Source organism: Carassius gibelio, chromosome A6 (genome assembly GCF_023724105.1).
Source record: "Carassius gibelio isolate Cgi1373 ecotype wild population from Czech Republic chromosome A6, carGib1.2-hapl.c, whole genome shotgun sequence".
Lineage (NCBI taxonomy): Eukaryota > Metazoa > Chordata > Actinopteri > Cypriniformes > Cyprinidae > Carassius > Carassius gibelio.
This window is the reverse complement of record NC_068376.1, coordinates 8439478-8461383: the sequence shown is the minus strand read 5'-3', so window position 1 is coordinate 8461383 and position 21906 is coordinate 8439478. Positions and strand designations below refer to the sequence as shown.

The 21906-nt window shown below is 35.2% G+C and overlaps 1 protein-coding gene and 1 pseudogene across 1 annotated transcript; one reads left to right on the top strand and one right to left on the bottom strand.

The window, feature by feature from the left end:
- Window positions 1-746: 746 nt before the first annotated feature.
- Window positions 747-5731, bottom strand: LOC128015398 (mannose-1-phosphate guanyltransferase alpha-B-like). The gene is made up of 12 exons (XM_052599211.1): window positions 5443-5731; window positions 5109-5206; window positions 4894-4997; window positions 4520-4712; window positions 3983-4042; window positions 3740-3870; window positions 3489-3623; window positions 3307-3404; window positions 3117-3163; window positions 2952-3044; window positions 2683-2851; window positions 747-1918 (listed from the first exon to the last, which is right to left on the bottom strand). Exons 1-12 carry the CDS (start codon window positions 5480-5482, stop codon window positions 1818-1820), a joined length of 1269 nt encoding a protein of 422 aa, XP_052455171.1. The 5' UTR covers window positions 5483-5731; the 3' UTR covers window positions 747-1817.
- A 1105-nt stretch (window positions 5732-6836) lies between these two features.
- Window positions 6837-20762, top strand: LOC128015089 (myosin light chain kinase, smooth muscle-like; annotated as a pseudogene).
- Window positions 20763-21906: the final 1144 nt, after the last annotated feature.

Sequence of the window (21906 nt, the reverse complement as noted above, 5' to 3'; positions counted from 1 at the left end):
TAATGTGATGTTTGCATTTCTTGGTCCAATAACCAAATTTGTCAACTGAAATACAAAGTGATAAATGATAAGGCGATAAGTGGTTCCTCGCAAAAGCATATGTTTATTCAGCATATTGAAGCCTCTCCTCCACTGTTGCCTTTAAATAAATCTGCCTCGTCTTCTTGCCAGTCTACAGTGCTGCAGCTGCATTACACTTTTTTGCTAACCCTGAAGGCTCCTCCTACAGGAAAGGTTCTGCTGCTGAGCTCCTCCAGTTCCATTAGTTTGCCTGAGTTCTGTGATTGGTAGTTATTTATCTGCTGGATCATGGGTAGTGTAGTTCTTCTCTAAGAATAAAACTTTAAAAAGAAAAATTAAAGAAAAAAAAGGATATGAATAAATGCATGCAGTGCAATAACTGACACAGGCTTTAAGATAAGTGTATATACATATATCATTAACAAATCATTGCATCTCTCTTTGTAGATCTGTCGATTAAAGCTTATAAGTTGGCCATTTCCTAATTAGTGGGTTAATTTCAACTATATATATATATATATATATATATATATATATATATGATATTTATATTTGAAAGCTGAACTTAGTTTGCATTGGTTTCCCACAGTGATACTATGCAGATGCATCCTAACCCTATAGATATTTTGTTAATATGAAGATATTTTGTTATATTCGAAAACATAGATATTGTATGTTAATGTTGTAGTAATACTTTATTAATATGATATTTATACAGAATATCCTTTCAGTTATTTATACAGATAAATCAAAGAAACATAATGAGTGATAAGAAGACCCTTTCTATATGACTGCAGACAAAATTAAATGAAAAATAAAAAATAATGGGAGTAAGAAAACCTTGTTTATCTAACTTACATTTGGTACATAAGTAAACTTAATTTGAAAATGTCAGTGCAGACAATATCACATTTGCAGCGATGTTACTTTGGTCATAAAAATAAATGAAATTAAAACAACTAAATGGCAATTATGTTTTATTAACCCCTAAATTATTCTGCAATTCTTACTAGCTGATAGAAAACCACAGAAGAACTTGTAAATGGCAAAGAAACACATAACCAGTCAGACTGGTCACTCGTACGGCAGTTTTATTTTTTCCATAACTAAATCATTTGATATTTGTAAATTTCAGTAACACATTTAAAGAATGATGGTGTTTTCAATTCATTTTTTCGAATCTTTTAATTAAAATCTAAAAGCATTGGGCTCAAACAGGGGACTCGTCAATTTTTATGATAAAACTCCACACGTTCTGATGTTTCTGTAGTTATATTATTTTAATACACTGTTGCAACAGAAAACCAAAAATAAAATCCTTAACCTTTTTTTTATTATTATTAAAACTTAATCACCATCTTTTACATTCCTACCAAATATTTGGCTTCAGATGTGTCAGTTTCTAAACAATACTTCATTGCTCACTCCTTTTTTCCTAAAAAGGCAGTACAGATATGCATGATTTGTAATGAATGAATAAAACTATAAAAATCTAAGTAAAAGCTAGTTATGTTACTGTATGTGTAAAAGGCTGCTGTATCAACATAGAATGAGCTATTCAGTACAAAATTCCCACTCCTAAAATTATTAGGAAATTCACAGCTGAACCATTTTTTTCATGCTATATTACTGCAATACAATTTGACCTCACAAGTGGACTCCTTTTCTTTGAACTGTAACTAACGAATACATAAACATTAAATAATGATAAACAATACTTTGTGCAATCTTTAGGCATACTTTCTACATGACCCTACAGTGTTTGTTTATAAAAAAAAAATAGAGGAAAGTGTCTTCTATAGGATAATCTGGTTTTGGAAGCTCCTGTTGAGATCTTTATGCGGCAAAACGATAGAGTTCCTAATGATGACCTCTGATGGAATACTCACATTGCAGCCTAGAACAGAAATAGAGTAAAGATGGTCAGACAAACTTCCTGTTGTGGAAAAATTGTTGCCACACACATGTAGTAGCAGGATGATTAATGGTTATAATTTCTTAACGAACAGCTCCACCTTCTGTACTAAACCTACCAGTACATCTCACTGATGTGTTTAAAACACTCTTCAGGTTATAATTAATAACTGCAGGTACAATATGACTACATTATATTATATTACCTTTCAAAAGTTTGGCATCAGTAAAAGGTTTTCGGTCACAATTTATTTTAAGGTCCAATTCTCACTATTAACTAACAATTAACTATGACTTTTGCCTCAATTAACTCCTGATTTGCTGCTTATTAATAGTTTATAAGGTAGTTGTTAAGTTTAGGGTATTGGGTAGGATTATGGATGTCATGCATTATATGTACTTTATAAGCACTAATAAACAGCCAATATGTTAAGAATAGACATGCTAATAAGCAATTAGTTATTAGCGAGAATTGGACCCTATACTAAAGTGCTACCAGGTTTTCTTTTAAAATAAATTATCATTCAGCAACAATGCATTAAACTGATCACATTTATATTGTTACAAAGATTTAAAATACTGGGGTTTTTTTGTTCAGCAAAGAATCCTGAAAAAATATACTACTGTTTCCACAAAAATAATAAGAAGCACAACAGTTTTCAACATTAATAATAAGAAATGCACCAATGATATTGATGAATTATCTTGTACTTTGTTCTCTATCCATGTTCCACTAGATTTTCATACCAAGGATGGTGATGGATGGGGTCAGACCTCCTTCCCTGAACAGTGTCTCGCTGTCCATTTTGGCATATGGGTCGTTGGGATTGGGGTCACTTGGAGTTCCTTCTACTCTTGCCCATTTCCCCACAGTACTGTCCCACCCAACAATACTGTTCAACACACAACAGTGATCCTGAAACAGAGACCCATATATTTAATGATCAATTTCACTTTTCTTTCTGGCGTCTGATTGCCATTGTTACAAATATGAAAACAGAAGCATCCGGCTCCACCTGTAACACGGCTCCATGTAAAATGATGGACTCCCTCACTCTTACACCTACTCCAATTGTGACTGCTTTGCCAATGGAAACATTAGGACCCAACTGAACAGAGAGAAAGAAATTGATTATAATACAGAAACATATATTTATATAAGTTGTTGTCAATGTACTTACCACAGCAGAGGGATCAATGTTTGCTGTCGGGTGGATATAAACATCTCCTGAAGGTGGAAAACAGATCATTTTCAGTGGCCTTGTAGATGCACATGGTTTCATAACACAACTATTCAGTTCTATATTTACACAGGTAAATTATGTTTAACAAAAACACACCTAAAGAGAGCGAATACTTCATGCAACATACCTATAATTTTGGGGGTTCCGTCTTGGTTTGTGGCTAGTCTCTCAGGATGTGTCTGATGATACTGCTTGAGGTACAAACGACTAGCATATATTGCAGACCTGTATTACATTATATGAGATCATGTATAAGAAACAGTGGCAGAAAGTGGAGATAAGTAAAAACTGAGAGAAAGACAGATTTACCCTGCAGACTTTATCTGACTCCAGAAATGCTGTGTTTTGTAGACAAAGAGTTTTTTCTGTCCTGCTAGGGTTGTAAAGATGTCCTGCTCTAGCCGAATCACCTCTGGCATCTGCTTGCCATTAGTGAGCTCTTCCCTGTGGAGAAAAAGGAATAACTCATTTCAGTGCAAACTGTCAGACCAGCGTATTATTATACACGTAAATCTATCCAGGGAAGGCTGCAAAGGCTGAATTATGTCAGTGACACTCACTGGATCCTCTCTTGCTGGTTCCTCTGGAAAACCTTCCCAATGTGGCCAAAAATATCTGGTGTGAACAAATAGATACCACAGTTGATAATGTCACTTACAAAAGTACTGGGTTTCTCCACAAAATGGAGCACCTGAAAGAAAATGAGGGAAAATTAGCACACTGTGAAAAAGTAAGCATCTTCTTAATGGCATTTATTAAACAGAATGTTTGTCCATCATATTGCACAGTTTTATTTATAGTACCTCATTTGTCTCATGGTTTTCCACAATGCAACCGTAGTTCAGAGATTGTGTTCTATTGGCCTGCAATGAGAGAGATATAGAAACAAACCTGACACAATTAACCTCTGTTTCCACAAAATTAATAATCAGATTCAGCACCACTATTTTCAATGGTGAGATCTAAAACTAAAACCCCAAATCAGCATAAAATAATGATTTCTGAACGATCATGTGACACAGAAGACTGGAGTAATGACTGGAGTCATTATTTTACATGAAATATATTAAAATATTTAAATAGAAAACAGTTTTTACAATTTTTTCAGTTTAATAGTAATAATTTGTCATAATATTAATGCTTACACTGTATTTTTATTTTAAAAAAAATCACTCTTGGTGAGCATTGGAGACTAATTTAAAAAAACATTGTTTGTTTTAAATGTAAACTTTAGAACAGTACTGTATATTATATTAAAGAATATTATATTATTGCAGTAAGACATTTGGATTAAATTCCCAAGACCATATAGTATTACCATCTCTCTACGGTATACCTACTGTAGTTCCAAGTAAGACTCCACAATGATTCTCGCCATGTTGACGGTGAAACCGAAGCATTTCCTTCAATGGGAACTCAGAGCATACATCAGCATTCATGAGGAAAAATGCAGCTGGACCCCCAGACAGGATCTGGTCACGAAAGTGATAGATCCCTCCACCTGTACCCAGGGCAGCAAACTCCTGCAGGTACCTTGAGATTCAAAAAGGAAGAAAATGTGTTTAATTCTATGGATTTGATTGTATGTTTAATTACAGAGCTATCAGATCTGTAAAACAAAATATCAATATAGCAGCAAAGTTATTATATAACACAATGAAGAGCTTCAATTTGTCCTTATTTAAAATAGCTAGTGATCTGAACTTGTTTCTACCGTATTGGGATTTTAAACTCCTGCTGAGAAGAAGAAATGAAGTGGTTAAGCTCGTCATTGGGCTGATAAAAACCTATTAATATGATCTCTTTCATATCAGGAACCTGTACAAAACAGAATAAAGCATGGCAAACTTTCAAAACAGATAATGATTACTGTGAATAATGTTAAATTTGATGTTTCACGTGTACTCTAAACACAATCAATGGTCTTACTTGGGCACAGGCTTCTATGTAATGCTGCAGCATGGGAACTCCTGCCACAGGGAACAGAGGTTTGGGCACCTCGAATGACAGGGGGCGGAACCTGGTACCTGAACGCAGGGCATATTAATGAATGAATGCGTTTTAATATCGATATTCCAACATGTTTTCTACTTTTATATTAAGACCGTTAATTTGTACAGCTAAGTTGATTTTATGATATCGGACGCGCTCACGTAGCTACGTCCTTTGCGCCACGTCATCGTACACTGTTGTTTTGGTATCAATTATCTGTCATTCATAACATTTGTACAGTAAAAAAAAAAAAAAAAAATCAATGCCTCACCTTTTTGAGGGCCCCCAATTATGATAATCGCTTTTAACATCTTTCAGATATGAGGCAGTTAACTCTTCAGAATGACTGAAATCTGATTTAATACGCTGCAGTTTTTTTAAGTAAGTTAATTCTTGTAAATCTGTTTATGCAAATGAATGGTTACGAAATTTTTTAACGAAATAAAGAGCGACTTCTCAGTCAATTTCTTTCTGACAACGCGAAACTGAGTCCAAATAATAGACAGTAAAAGAAAGGGTCCAAATCTAAACAACTGTAATGCGGAAGTGATTCTACTGTAATCCCGCCCACTATTACGTGTCTGCTGCACTTGCCAATCACGTCATCTGTCTGGAGATACAGATCAACTTATGTACAGACTGGTCCATTTGTTCCATATTTAGTTCAAACAAGCATTAAATAAGATTTAATAAAGACTACAATTCAGGCCTCACGATTATCTTATATTATATAGACAGATAATAACAACAACAACAACAACAAAAACATTTCTTTAGGTTTCTCTCTATAACGTCATTTCACACGAGGATGGTTGGGTCAAATGATCTACCACGAGATGGCAGACCTAGCCTTTTCCCACAGTCTAGTCTGGTAGATTTCATAGATTGACTGATGTTTGAAATCATAATGAATATAAAGAAGATAATAAAGAAGAAACACTGTAAAATATAGTTTAAAAAATATTTGCCAAGTTGTTTTTTATATAATTTTATTTTGGTCTCATGGCCTCCATTTATGTGCATAAAATGTACAACTATTTTCTAATTACTCTAAAATGTAAAACCACATTACTTTAATATATTTTCCTTGGGCCTTGAATATATATATATAATATTTTTTTTAATTTAAAAATATATAATCATCTATATTTAGTTTTAAATGCAAAATAAATGGGGGGGGGGGGGGTATACCAAAGCCATATTAATAGAGGTTTATATAGGAATAGCAACTAAATTTAGCTGTAACATGTAACAGCCATGAATCATGAATTGATTATATAATTAAAAGCCATGTTTCAAAGTGAAATGTCCAAATAGCTTAACAGGCCTGAAACATTATATATTACATGACAACATTCTCTAAAAAGAACCATTGTTGAACAGTATACAGAAACATTAAATCATAACTGGTATGAGAATTGCTGATTGACCTGGAAGTCCAAGTCTTTATGGACATTTAAGGTTCTGGTCTCAGAAGAAGAAAGACCACACAAGCTGTTCTGTAAACAGTGTCCCCTTGCTTGTCTGCCCCAGATGAGAGCCTCTCCATTCTCAGATACAAAGCATATAGTAGTGTTCCTTTCACACCACTCTAGGTATGGATATTACGGGATCCCATCTCTGTTCTGTCACACAAACTGTTGTTTTACTATTTCAGAATGTGTCATGGGTATTGGCATAATTTAAATGCAAGGAGGAGATGAGTGTTTATTAATGATAAGAAATGTACCAGTTGTCAGTTTATTGCTATAATGTATGAGGTAATTACCCTTGAGAGAAAATGCAGTTTCTATAGTAAATTACAGTATGCTCACATTTAAGCACATACACTGTATAGTCTAAAGGCTAACAACTGAATAATAAATAAATAAAAAATGTATTTAGTTAACTAACCATGACTAAAATTTCAAACGGTAAAAATCACAATGAAAGGTTAATCCATATCAAATGTTTATTTGTGCATTAAATATAGGTTATATTTTGCAAGCAATAAGAATTTTCAGGCATAAGATTTGATTTGTGATTTCTCCTTTGATACATATCAGACATACATAAAACTCCTTTTTTCATATTTAGAAGGTAAAGAGTATCCACCCATCTCATGCCTATACTCTTCATTCTAGAACATTCCTGCTATTTTTCTCCAGTTGGTTGTTTTTTCATCCAGTTATTACTCATATGCAACAACTGCCTGGACCACCTAACATATTTTAAATTGAGGATTGGATTTTTACAGAATAAAAAATAGGTTAGTTTAAAGATGTGAGTTTATCTGTTTCATACCAGCAGCAATGGAAAAATCACACACCAGTTCACTTTGTGGTGAAGCAAAACAGCACAGGAAGCTATTTTATCTGGGAGACATTCCATTGCTGTGTCCATCTTCCACACAAATAGAAGAGTAACAGAGAGATTCAGACCCATACTATGTAACATTTTAATATACAGACATGCAACTCAACTCTTATTAGTGAAATGCATCTTCAAAATGACCCAATTAGGGGTCCACATTTTTATAGAGGTCAAAAAGTTACGAGCATCCAAAGAAATGCCAACGGAATAACCAGAACACTTCTTTTCTGGTTTCTGTCCAGCAAAGGAACTGTGAGACTCTCTTCCTTTTCTCATTATTAACAAGTTCTTGCTTTTTAATGAATGTAATCCCAAATCAGGCAATGTTGACAGGGTCAAGATTTTTATTTGTGTTTGTATCCTTAACATACTAGTAATGAATCAGATTCTGATTAAATCTTGCCATCTGTTTACCTCCTAGCTCTGTTCCGCTGTGCTGATGCCCATGGGCCGGAAGTGTTTCCCTAATAAGGTAATGGCACTCCCACACTTTGATGCCACATAGATATGAATTATGTTCATGTCTCCAATTAACCTATTATAGAATGGAGCCTAAGCTTTTAAACAATCCAATTCCACTCCCCACCCTCGCATATCTCTTTCCTTCCCTCTGTATGTCCTCTGTCTACTCTCAATTCTCTCCTCCCTCTTTCATTCTGGTCCAGAGGTGTTGTCCCAGGAGTGGGACAAGAGTGGCACAGTGACTGGAAGCCACAGACAGAGCAGGCCTTCCACAAAGTCACTGGATCAGTGGGGCCCAGTTTAGGGCCTAAGCCAGTGTCTGGGATCAAGACAAGCAACCCAACAAAGGTTGACTTTAGATCATTGCTCAACAAGAAAGATGGTTCACCCAAAGCACCTGCTGTAACACCACCTCCAAGCAGTGCACCTTCAGACTTCAGGTCTTTCCTGAACAAAAAGCAAGCAACAGAACCAGAGAAGACCGAGCAAAAAGAACAGAAATCATCAGAACTAGCACCCAAGACACCCCAGAAGGAAAAGCAAACTGGTGTCAATGGTGTAAATGGCGGCACAACTGATAAAAACGTTAATGCAGCAACAGAGAAAAAAGCCAGCAGCACGGATGCAGGGAAAACTGAAAAAAAGGAGAAAGCCAGCCCAACGAATAAAACAAATGATGGACAGATAGCAGAGACAAATGACAAAAAGACAAAAGTTGTGAATGGAGGACAGAAGGATGCAGGAAAGCTGCCCATTTTCAAACAGCCCCTCGGTGACATTACTGTGGTGGATGGAGAGAGGCTGAGGTTAGAGTGTCAGGTGACCTCTGACCCCCAAGCTGTCATCACCTGGATTCTTGATGGGAAAATTGTGAAGGCATCCAAGTTCATTATCTTATCACAGGAAGGTATGAAAGCAGATACATTTGACCGCAGTTTCACAATTACAATACAAAATACTGTTGATCTTGTTTTTTCTACACAGTTCTTTATGTCTTTTGATGATAGACGTCTAAATGTGACACACAATTCCAATTAAATGTGATAACCTTATGTCAGTAGAGTTATTTAATGATGAGGACAGGTTTAAAACCTTTCTTCCCAAATTCCCTGCGATAGTGTTCTGAGCTGTGTTGTAAATCACATGCTGAGAGGAAAGATCTTAAAGCTGAGGCTGATTCTTTGCCAACTGGAGTGCCCAGTGATGTTATCTTGATTCTTTGAGCTCATTCACATTAGATTTTTCGATCTGAGGATTTAAGGTCTCTCTAGTCCACTCCACTGACATGAGACAGAATGATGGTCTGGGTCGCAATTAAAGTTCTGAAATAGCAATAGAAGATTCCCCCTAAATCAAACAAGGATGTAATGGGTGTTCCCTGCACTAATGCATTATCCAGTGCTTTAGGTTTTCAGTTGTTCTGGTGGATTGTATGTTTAGAAAAAGCAGGGGCCGGGTTCATCAAAATCTTTTTAAATTTGTAAGAATGTTAAATTGTAAAAATGTGATTACTGAGAAATTATTCAGTATTTTTTATTTATTTATTTAATTATTATTATTATTATTTTATTTTTAATTTTTTTGGTAACATTTTAGATTAGGGAACACATATTCACTATTAACCAAGAGTGTTCCCTCAATAAACTCTTAATTTGCTGCATAAAGATAGTAAGGTAGTTATTGTAATAGTTAGGTATGAGGTAGGGTTAAGTGATCTAGAATATGGTCACGCAGAATAAGGCATTAATATGTGATTTATAAATACTAATAAACAGTCAATGTGTTAGCAATATGTATGCTAATTAGTTAATAGTGAAAAGTGTTCCTTAATTGTTTTTTTTCTTAAGAAGAAAAACAATATTTGAAACAAATAAATTCATTAAACATCACCTTTTAGGATTTAAGACAAGTTGAACGTTATGCTAACTTTAAAGGGGGGGTGAAATGCTATTTAATGCATACTGAGTTTTTTACACTGTTAAAGAGTTGGATTCCCATGCTAAACATGGACAAAGTTTAAAAAATTAAGTTGTACGTTTGAAGGAGTATTTCTGTTCCAAAAATACTCCTTCCGGTTTGTCACAAGTTTCGGAAAGTTTTTTTCAAGTATGACTCTGTATGACGTTAGATGGAGCGGAATTTCCTTATATGGGTCCTGAGGGCACGTTTGCTGGAAGAGCGCGCGCTCCCGTAGAGCAGAGCAGAGACATTCACTGATCAGAGCGATTCACTGATCAGAGCGAGAGCATCGCGAAAAGTCACAAAAGAAGTGTGTTTTTGGTTGCCAGGGCAAGACAACCCTGCACAGATTACCAAAAAAACAGCATTAAGGGACCAGTGGATGGAGATTATTTTTACAGAGCATCAACGGAGTTGTGCAAGTGTTTTTGTTTGTTCCCTGCATTTCGAAGATGCTTGTTTTACAAACAAGGCCCAGTTTGACGACGGATTTGCATATCGTTTATTTCTTAAGGATGATGCAATCCCAACGAAAAAGGGTCAAGATCGTGTGTTGGAACCGCAGGCGGTGAGTAAAACTGCTTCAAATATCTCTGCCTCCTTGTTAGTGTGTCCCCTCCAATGCCGGAGACCCCGGTTCGAGCCCCGCTCAGAGAGAGTCGTTGCTGCTGCTGCTCTCGTTCAGTTTCAGCCTTTTATGATTCTGGATCATAAATAAATGGCTGAATCTGACTGTAAGCCATGGTTTGTTTTGGATGATGGGTTTTCCCTCACGGTAATGTCACAGCTTCCACATGCTCTCAACGCAAAAGCCTATTTGCGCTCGTGATTCTTTAGCCCCTCCCACACGTCACGCCTCCAGCCGGTCATGTTTTTCCAGGAAAAATCGGTACAGACTATCTTTCTCTTATGAATATAATAAAACTAAAGACTTTTTGGAGTTATGAAGGATGCAGTACTACTCTATAGGTACTCAAGATCAACAGGATATTGAGTGAAAACGAGCATTTCAACCCCCCCCCCCCCCCCCCCCCCCCTTAAGAGGTTATTTTTTTCTCATTCCTTCTATTGGATTACTTCATGGTCACAAGCAGGAAAAGCTACTCTTAGACCTTAATATACCTTATTTAAAAATGCAGTATTTGACAAGAAACCTAATAGATATGCTCACTGTTTTATAAACAATACAGCTGGGGCTGTATATGCTTTTACATTGATGTTTTTGTTAAGTCAATTCACATTTATGTACGTATATTATCCAAATAAACTTCCAACTCTAAGTTGTAATCCATAAATATATATATTGTATTATTTAATTCTTTATTTAACAGGGACAATTACCTACAGAGGTAATCCTGGCGAGGGACAGCAGATGAAATTTAGCTCTGTAGGTAATATGTTTTCGATTTTACGATGATACAAGCAGTGGAGATATTCTATATAGTACATATTGACCAATATACATAAGTACATATGTACATAAGCTGGGTGATAATATAGTTACATTTTGTGACAATGTAAATAATCATACATGAGATTTGTCATGTATGTCTTTATATATTGCAATCCATTGTTTATATTCAAAATCTTGTCTACAACGAACAACAAATATTCAATCTTAGCGTACTGTAAATAGGCCTTGTGTTTGTTTTACCCTTCTTTGAGGATGACCATATGCAGTGAATATTTGCGTAAGCTTCCAAAAAACCACAATAACTCACTTATTATGTCCATTTTCTCCTTATGTTGTCTTTAATCATCTGAAATGGTTGTCAAAAGCATTTAGTCCTTAATTCTGCAGCATATTTAGTGCACATTTCATCCCAATTTCCCTTTCAAAAATACTTGTCATGTGAGAAGTTGACCTTGCAGACAGGAACAATGGTTATCAAGTGCACTCTACAGACTCCCAGAGAGGATTTCCATCCCACTGTATCTGATGACAGATTGTATCTATAGTTTTTGTTCCGGCTTTTAACACAATGGATCACGACAGAGCAGAAAACAAACTCAGCCATTAGTGTTTTGAAATAACAATCAACTAGCTGTACTGCTGCATTCGTTCTTCTAGTATTTCATAAGTGGCTCACATTTATGTTGCAGTTATGTTCTTATCAAAAAATGACAAATTGATTTCATAATTTAGGGCACAAAAAGGATGTTATTGGCAAATACCAGAACAGACTACAATGTATCCCCACAGTGCTTGTGGAAAAAGCTCAGGTGTGTCCTAGCATAAGAGAGAACATGAAAGATAGGAAAGAAGCAACTGAAGACAAAGAGAAGGCCTAAAATGGTAGACTTCTGTGAGCTGAAACACATAAAGATCTGACTGTCCTCTCTGTCTTCCTCACCACTGTTCTCCCCCTTTTTTTGTCTCTCTGGACTTTGCTGGAGTATTAGTGGGGTTTACATGTTGCATTGTTTCTTGATGGTGATCAAACCTTAAATAAATAGTGGATAGCCACTGTTTCCTGGATCTTTGGAGACCCAATATTTAGCATGCCCATGTAAGGGTAAATCCAGCAAGACGGTGTCCACACAAACACTCTCTCCCTCGATGCTGATCAGGAGAGGCAGTTTCCTTAGAACCCCTGTCAATTCTCAGATGCACCCGTAGATGAATATTGACTAGTTATTTCCTTAGACATGGTGTAAAATGATATATAAATATGTTATCAGGGCTGATTAGTAAATTGTGTAACAATATGAAATAGAAAGTGTTTTATTTGTCATTTTACATGGGATGAATAAATAATTATATTCAAACTATTAAGATAAACATAATAACAAGATGATGCATTGTGACATCATCCATTACATTTTTTCAAACATGCAAATTGCATATTAGACATAACAAAAGCAATACAGTCTCTACAGAAAATGTAACAATCTTTTTATTTTCTTTGTAAATAGCTCTGTTATATAACCAGGATATATAATATATAAAAGGACACTATGTGGATAAAGATTAATGTTGTTGTTGTTGTTTTATCATTTTTAGGATATAATATCCCATAACACAACAAGAAAAAACTTTCAAAGACATGTTTTTTAGACAAAGTTCACTCATTGCTATCATAAAACAAAATATAAATAAAAACATTAGATATCATGTTACAATTACAATATTAGAGAAATTCACAAAAAAGTAAAAAGATTAATATTATTAATATTATGCATTATTTTATCAAATGTAATGTCAAATGTAGTACTATTCTGTCAAATTGATTATATATATATATATATATATATATATATATATATATATATATGTTACATTTAACAATGATCTTACAACATAACATTATATGAGTGAATCAGTATTATCCATATTATACAATCAATAATATAAGAAATGTAAGGTATTAAATGCACTTTATTGTATCAATACTATTTTAAATGCATCAAACGTATCAATGCATTTGATACATCACATTTAATGTAATACAGATAATTATTTTTTTTAATGAAATGCATATACACATTATACAGAAATACAGAATGAAAAAAAGGTGAAAAGGTGCTTTTATTTTTCAAAAGGCAGATTTTGTTCAGGTTTAATTGGAAAACATATATCCATGGTGTCAGATAACTGAACCCCAAAAAATATAAATGTGATGAGCTAATGTACTGCTTAAAAACTAAGCTTTCATATTTTTTTTCATAAACATTCATGTATTATTTTCTCCAGAGAAAAAGGAAGAGGGGGGAGTTGGAGCCACTGTGTCTGATGATGGAATGAAGTTCAAAGCAATTAGCCCACCATTCCATCCTTCTTGAATCCAGAGTTTACTAACATATCTCCCACATGGTCAGTCTGATACATATCCTGTTCATTTCACAGATGAGGAGAAAGAACTAGATTACAGAGATGTGGTCATTAAGAAAGACTGTAGCGTATAGGATTTCTATGATATAGAGGACCGCTTAGGAACATAGGAGATGCATCTGTCATATCCATCATCAACACTATCAATATAACATATCATTTTGGATTTACTGTACAAGATATTTCTTCCAACTCACATTGCCTTTCTCCAATCTCTTACAGGAGGAAATTTGGTCAAGTCTTCAAACTCATAGAAAAGTCCACCAAGAAGGTATGGGCAGGGAAGTTCATCAAGACATTCTCGCAGAAGGAAAAAGAAAATGTGAAGCAGGAGATTGGCATCATGAACAGCCTCCACCACCCCAAACTGGTGCAGTGTGTGGACGCCTTTGAGGGAAAATCTGACATAGTCATGGTTTTAGAAATGTGAGTCCCTAACCTATCTTCTGTCTTCTAAACAGAAATACAAATGTGACATACAGTAGGTTGACTGAATAAAAGCTTTCATAAAAAGGCCATCAGTCATGCTCCAGATTGGGAGTGATGATAAAGTTAGTTTACTTTATAGTGAACCTACCTTGTGTTCCCTGGTGTCTTTGAACAGGGTGAAATGTTTGGTATTTGTTTTTTCAGCACCTTTAAATCATTCCACCAGTTTAGCTTTGTATGGTGAGAGTGGAATGTAAAATCCAGCATCCTTTGATTGTAGAAGTGCATGTCACACATCCTTATATAGTGAGATGGAGAAACAGGGAGGTGGGCAGAAGAAAGTGTGGATGCTCTCTGCTTCAGCTTGGCAGCCATGATGGAAAATAGCCCAGAATTAAATCTTTGTATGAAAATTTTTTAGCACTCCAGGTGCAGACACTGTTCACTTGGTTGTTAAATGGAATGCGTATAAACAGTTCTAATGCACTGAGATCACAGTCTAACAGTGATTGGTTAGTGTCACATAACGATAATGTCATTGTGGTCCCCATTGGCTGCAGGATTTTTGGCAGTGAGTTGTTTAAGCGAATCGCTGATGAGGATTTCGAGCTGATTGAGTGAGAGGTGATTAAGTACATGCTGCAGATCATTGATGGAGTCCAGTTTATCCACAAGCAGGGCTTTGTCCACTTGGACCTCAAACCTGAGAACATCATGTGCATCAACAAAACAGGAAGCAAGATCAAGCTCATTGACTTCGGACTTGCTCGAAGGCTAGGTAAACAAGTGCAAACAACTGCAATAATAGAGTATGCATGGTTTTCTGGCACAGTTTAAATTCTTTCTTTTTTCAGAGGATTCTGGCTCTCTGAAGGTTCTGTTTGGAACTCCTGAGTTTGTAGCTCCTGAAGTGATCAACTATGAGGCTATCAGCTACCCGACAGACATGTGGAGTATTGGCATCATCTGTTACATTCTGTGAGTGATAAATCCAGACTGCTTTGATTTGAACTCTCTCTCACAATAGACATGGAAGAGAAGACAATGCTGAATAAAGTTGTAGTTTTTGCTATATCTGGACCAAAATGTATTTTTGATGCTTGAAAAAATTCCAACGTACCCTCTGATGTGATGTCACATGGACTACTTTGATGATATTTTTCTTACCTTTCTGGACATGGACAGTATACCATACACACAGCTTCAATGGAGGGACTGAGAGCTCTCGGACTAAATCTAAAATATCTTAAACTGTGTTCCGAAGATAAAAGGAGGTCTCACATGTTTGGAACAACATGAGGGTGAGTTATTAATGACATAATTTTCATTTTTGGGTGAACTAACCCTTTAACTGCAAAGGGACAGTTTGCAAACTTACTGGAATTATTTTAGTTTTGTAAAACGGAGATAAAATAACGAAATAAAACCAAAATAATTTTAGAATATAACATGATGACATCCTTAAAAATCATTAGAAAATTAATCTAACATTTGTTTTTAGAAAATGTATTTCAAAAAGTCAGATTGTCATACAGGCTGCAGCCTAATGCATCAAAAAAAAAAAAGTTTAAGTACGCTGCAATTTTTCTCATGCAGATAAGACTAATATTTCATTCGGAAATGTAAATGGTATACCCTTATTTTTGTGTACACTCACATGAATATCAACAAAACGTTGTGCTTCTGTAAAATATAGAAAATAAACTGGATCCGCTTTCTGTCGTCTCTGTCTGTGTGAACATGTAAATGCAGAGCTCTAAAAGTAGGTGAAGTCTAGCTTTGCCATGTCAGAAACTGATGGTTTATATTCACAATAAGCTACATATACATATACAGACTGAATACATGAAGGGCTAATAATGACAGTTAAGACATTAATATTATCATGCTTTTGTTCATACTTAATTATTAATTATTATTACAGCAAAATTTTGTTTTTGTTCCATTAATAATTTTATTACCATCGGTGCTACAGTGTAAAAAGAATTCTGTAGAATTTACCTGATTTTAATGGCAAAAAAAGGTGGCAATAAAATCATTTAAAAATCATGCTAATTGCTGTAAAATAGATTACAATATTATACAGCAAAGCAAATTAAAGTTAATTGCTGTATGTGAAATGAACACTGTAAAAAATGTGCTGTTAAATATCAGCAATCTACTGGGAACAGGGTTACATGTAATGTGGCTACTGTTAATTTACATCCTTTAATTCACATCTCTTTGTTTTTCATATTCATACAGTGATATCACTCTGAACTTATTTTATTTGAGTCCACTTAGAAAAAATATTTCTTAGAATAAATCTGCAAACACTTAAGGAGTAACAATAAAATAACAAAAAACATGACTTTAACTCAAATCTCTGCAGTTCAATGTTATATAGTACACGTATGTGATGAAGTACTTAAAACAAAGATCATTACTGCAGCCCTAACGCTATAGTTACTGTATTTAAATATAGCAGAAGTGCATCAGTGTTTGTGGCTCATCATTGACTGTAGTGCAGGCTCTACTCTCCAGCACAATGGTGACACACAAATATATATATTCAGTTTTGTTGAAGGTGATTGAATCAAAGTCATTTTTCAAATAAAAATTAGTTGCTCCACCCTGACCCAATAAACGTTTAGCATTTCTTTTTACAGAATACACACTTCATTGAATTTGTTATACCATTATAATAATGTGTTTATATATAGAATAGTTATAATGAATACTGTATATATATATACACTACGTTCAAACGTTTGGTGCTAGCAATGATTTTTTTTAAATTCACTAATATTCTCACCAAGGCTATTTATTTGATCAAAAATACTGATTAAATATATAATGTTTTAAAATAGTATTGCCATTAAAAATTGTTGCTTTCTACTTTAATATATTTTAAAACTTAATTTATTTCTGTCAAAACTGAATTTGCAGCAGCTCCAGTTTTAAGTGTAACATGATCCTTCAGAAACCATTTTTTTAGCATTGCTACATAATTATCTGTGGAAACTGTGGTACATTTTTAAACAATTCTTTGAAAAAAAAGGGAAAAAATGAAAATATATATATTTTTTATCAATTTTTTGCATCCTTGCTGAATTAAAAAATGTTGGTTAAATGGTTTGTAATAAATTAATGTTTATTAATTTATTTAATAAAAAAAATAATTGACAGTGTATACCTTTTCATTCCTATATGTTTTGGGACCAGAAAAAAAAAATGTTTACCATAAGGGATGCTTTTAGTCCTGTTACTAGGGGTGTAACGATACGCGTATTCGTATTGAACCGTTCGGTACGACGCTTTCGGTTCGGTACGCGGTACGCATTATGTATACCGAACGGTTCGTTGGAGTAATTAATTATATTTGAAAAAAAAAAAAAAAAGAGAGAGAAAGAAATATAATGATATGCGTTCAACAAGGTAGCCCAATAACCCAAACAACGTAACAGGCAACGCCCCTGACACTCCCGAAGAAGAAAAAAACACCATCTTATATGTTTATGTTAGGCTACTCAGCAGGCGCTCGCTCACTCAGTACACGCTGAAGGCTCGTTGCAAAATAGCCAATGCGTTTAACAGACTAGAAATGAGAAGATCCTCCAATAACCAACAGGTCTGGTGTTTGGGTGCACTTTGGATTCCCTTTAAGCTATAATGGTGATGGCAAGAGAGTGGTGGATAAAAAAACAACGGTATGTCGCATCTGCAACATGACCGGGTACACCAGCGGGATTACAAAAAAAAAAAAAAAAAAAAAACAGCGGGAATATCTGGGATATATGCGTCAGTACTATCTGGGAAAAGACGAAAAAAAGGAGAAACATGCACGCAGCAAACTATCCCTGCAGCATTTAGAAACTATAGCTTACAGGGAATCCAACCCAAACACCAGACCTGTTGGTTATTTTAGGATCTTATATTTCTGGTCTGTTAAAGGCATTCGACATTTTGCAACGAGCCTTCAGCGCGTGCTGAGTGAGCGAGCGCCTTAGGGGCCGTTCACATATCGTGCCTAAAAACGCATGGAAAACGCTAAGCGCGTCTTTCTCCTCCTTTCCAAAGCGCTTGGGCAGAAGCGCTCATGAGGCGTCTGTCTTTGCTAAGCAACAATGACGTGCTCTCTCCATGAGACGCGGAAATTTCAGCGAAGGATAAATGGATTTGCAGCTCTAAAAATCGCTTGCAGTAGCTCTGCTACTAAATTTATTTCAAAATTGCAATCCATATACAACTATGATCAGCTGATCCTTCATCTTGGCTGAGCTCTCAACGTTGTTACGGGAAAGGATGAAGCTGATTGGTTAGTTCTTGTCACATGACCCGCGGTGCGCTTGCGGCATTCTGAAAAGTTGAGATGTTTTTACATTTTGCTGTATCTAAAACGTACCGAACCGAACCGAACCGAACCGTGACATCAGTGTATCGTATCGAACCGAACCGTGAATTTTGTGAACCGTTACACCCCTACCTGTTACATATCACATTTTGATGGAATGTGCGCTAACAGAATCAAAGATTATTGCCTAATACCCTTCCTCTTGTTTATCTTCAGTGTCAGTGGTCTTTCTCCATTCATGGGAGAAAATGACAATGAAACCCTTGCCAATGTCACCTCAGCCACCTGGGATTTTGAGGATGATGCGTTTGATGAGATTTCAGATCAGGCAAAAGACTTCATCAGCAGTCTCCTTAAAAAGGACATGAGGCACGTTAAGCCTAGGTTTTGATTCAGAAACATGATCACTTTTATAGAAATACTAACATTGTTCCAAGTTAAACAAATACCTTTGCAGAGCACTCTATAGGTGCTTTTTCGGCATTAAAATGGTTGAACAGCTTCTTGAAATTTCTTGAGCTCTTGACATAGACCCTAACAGGCTAACAATTAACAAAGATCCCAGTAAAATTCACATTATTGTAAATAGAGGTTGAAATGGGCAAAGTAAATGATCACTCAAATTTTGTTCATGTTGAGAAGAAGACTTTAAGCATTTGATATGGATTCTTTGACCCTTTTAACTGCATTTTCATAGGGCCAGATTGACCTGTGCTCAGTGTTTGAAGCACTCTTGGTTCACACCGGACACCAGAAATATGGAAGCTAAACAACTGTCCAAAGAGAGAATAAAGAAGTACATCCTTAGATAGGAATCGGCCCAAAGCAATGTTTCCTCAACTGATGTTAATGGTCTAGCAACCAATATGAAGCAACACTGCATATTAAATGTCATATATGTTAAAATATTGATTGTGTATAAATAAATGTGTGTGTGTTTAGAAGAGCCTCCTGCAAAGTTCCTTGAGAGCTTCTCTTCTGTCATTCAGGATGTAGAAGTGGTTGAAGGCAGTGCTGCCCGCTTTGACTGTAAGATCGAGGGTAATTATTACCTCTCTTACCTTACCTTAAATTCCATCAGCTACTTGGTTGAGCAGTTAAAAAATGTGAATTTTAATATTCTTTAGGATTTAAATTGAAAATAGTTGCTGATATACTAATATTGAGAGGATTGTTTTTACCCTTTTCTCTCCACGTAATGTGGTTCAAAATCACAAATAATTAAAAAAAGACTTGGCAATTTGGTTGGAGATTTGACCATCATGAGTCAGAAAATTAGCAAATTAGAGCAGCTGGGTATGATTCATAATGTTTACACTTACACCATATCCACTACTCTTTATATTGATATTTAATTATATGCCCTTATGGGTTAATCGTTGGTAGACCAAAGGTAAATTACATTGCATTTGAATTTTTAACAGCCTTTTTTAATTTTTTTACCGATTTACTGTTTTTTCTGAACATAAAGGCTACCCAGACCCTGAGATTGTATGGTACAAGGATGACCAGCCTATTAAGGAGACACGTCACTTCCAGATTGACTATGAAGAGGATGGCCACTGTAGCCTGGTGATCTCAGAGGTTTGTCCCGATGATGATGCCAAGTACACCTGCAAAGCCATCAATAGTCTGGGAGAGGCCACCTGTACTGCTGAACTGATGGTGGAGTTTATGCAGGAGGAGGAAGGAGAGGGGGGTGGTGAAGTAGAGGAAGAGGATTGAATAATGATGGAAACAGGAGTGGATAAAAATGGAGAAGTGTAGGACGGTGTGAGATGAATGAGGAGAATGACTGCATACCACAGGAACTATGAATATCTTAAACATTTGACACCACTTTGATTCTTCTCTTTTACACCATTTTCATATTTCTTCTTACTGCCTAGAACGGTTTGGAAAGAGCAACTGTTTTGGGGTAAAACTGTTTGCCATGATCAAAGACATTCCAGCTTGTGCTATTCTGTTTAGACAAGTGTCCCGACTGATTTACCAAAAGAGACTACAAAACTAAATGTGACAACCATATGCCTGTATAGCAACCATTTGATGCACTGAAAAGATCCACCACTTGTTTTATCATTTCATTGAAATCATCCATGTCAGTAATTTTGAGAGACAATATACATTTGTGCACACATTTGACATTTTAGGTCTGCACTGCAGTGCAATCTAGTGGTATAAACACGACAGTGCTTCCTCTAATAGCAATAGTCTAGATATGGTGATGAAGACCATTGTTGGAGACCTTACTGTATGAAGATATTAAATAATGATTACATTATTATTTTATTTAATAGTTATAAGAACTACTTGTTGCTGATAGAAGAAAGTGACCATCATTAGACTCCTGAAATACAAAGAACTGTCTGTGCTGTTTGCACTTTGAATTCATTTTGCCCTATTTAAGTAAATTCACTTGCATGACAGAGCAATGAGCTGAATTTTGTGCAGGAACCTGCAATACAATCCCTCATATGATATTTATAAACTCTGTATAGGCTTCTGCGGCCTTTGAGTGTCTGCACTATTCTCTGAGAATGAATTATTCATAGAATTAAAGCTGTTTTGTCTTTCCTTTAGATTTTTTACTGAACATATAATGCTTTACATCTCCCATCACATCAGAAGTTATTAAAACTTATAACAGAAAACAGAAACAAATCTAAGTGGTCCTGTATGATAGTTTTTGGTTTATTCAGTATAACTGGCAGCAATTGTCTGAACTGTGGTTATATAAATAAAGTGTTTCTCTTCTGTGCTTTTGTGACATTTATGTTGTTTTTTAATCAAAATTACATATATATAAACTGTATTTGCATATTTTCAGTATTAATCAAAGACAAATTAAGTGCCTTAAAAGAGTATATCATCATGACTGTTCACATGTAATCTTATGTTTGTGCTATATAGTTTAATTTAGTCTGTAAGAAAATATCCATTGTATGACATGTCCCAGATTTACCCTCCCAAAACAGCACAATCTGTCTTCACTGGAATTAGTGAAATAGTTAACCCCATTAATTACAAGGAGGTGTCTACATACTTTTGAAGAGGAATCAGGATTCCTTCAGGGCTTTAGTTGAAAAGACAGATGACAACAGGAGCAATTTACTAAATCTAACAATACACTGTATAGTTTATATAGCTAATGCTATACCAACCAAGCTACTAAAATTTGATTGTAACTGCAAATATATTATAATTTATACATTAAAATATATCATAATATTAAGAACACAGGTAATGCAATGTCATATGGTGATAAGACAAATACCAAAACATAAATAAATAGGTAAAAATACCACATATAAATAATGGCATAAACATAACAATATGACTGTTTGAAAGGTTTTCAATAAAGTATA

Excerpts from the sequence above, each read along its gene's own strand:
- LOC128015398 (XM_052599211.1), bottom strand. The coding sequence starts at position 5,482 with ATGTTAAAAGCGATTATCATAATTGGGGGCCCTCAAAAAG. Across the intron at positions 3,871-3,982 it reads AAAACCATGAGACAAATGAG|GTGCTCCATTTTGTGGAGAA; the intron begins GTACTATAAATA and ends ATTTTCTTTCAG. Across the intron at positions 1,919-2,682 it reads CCCATCCATCACCATCCTTG|GCTGCAATGTGAGTATTCCA; the intron begins GTATGAAAATCT and ends TTTCTGTTCTAG.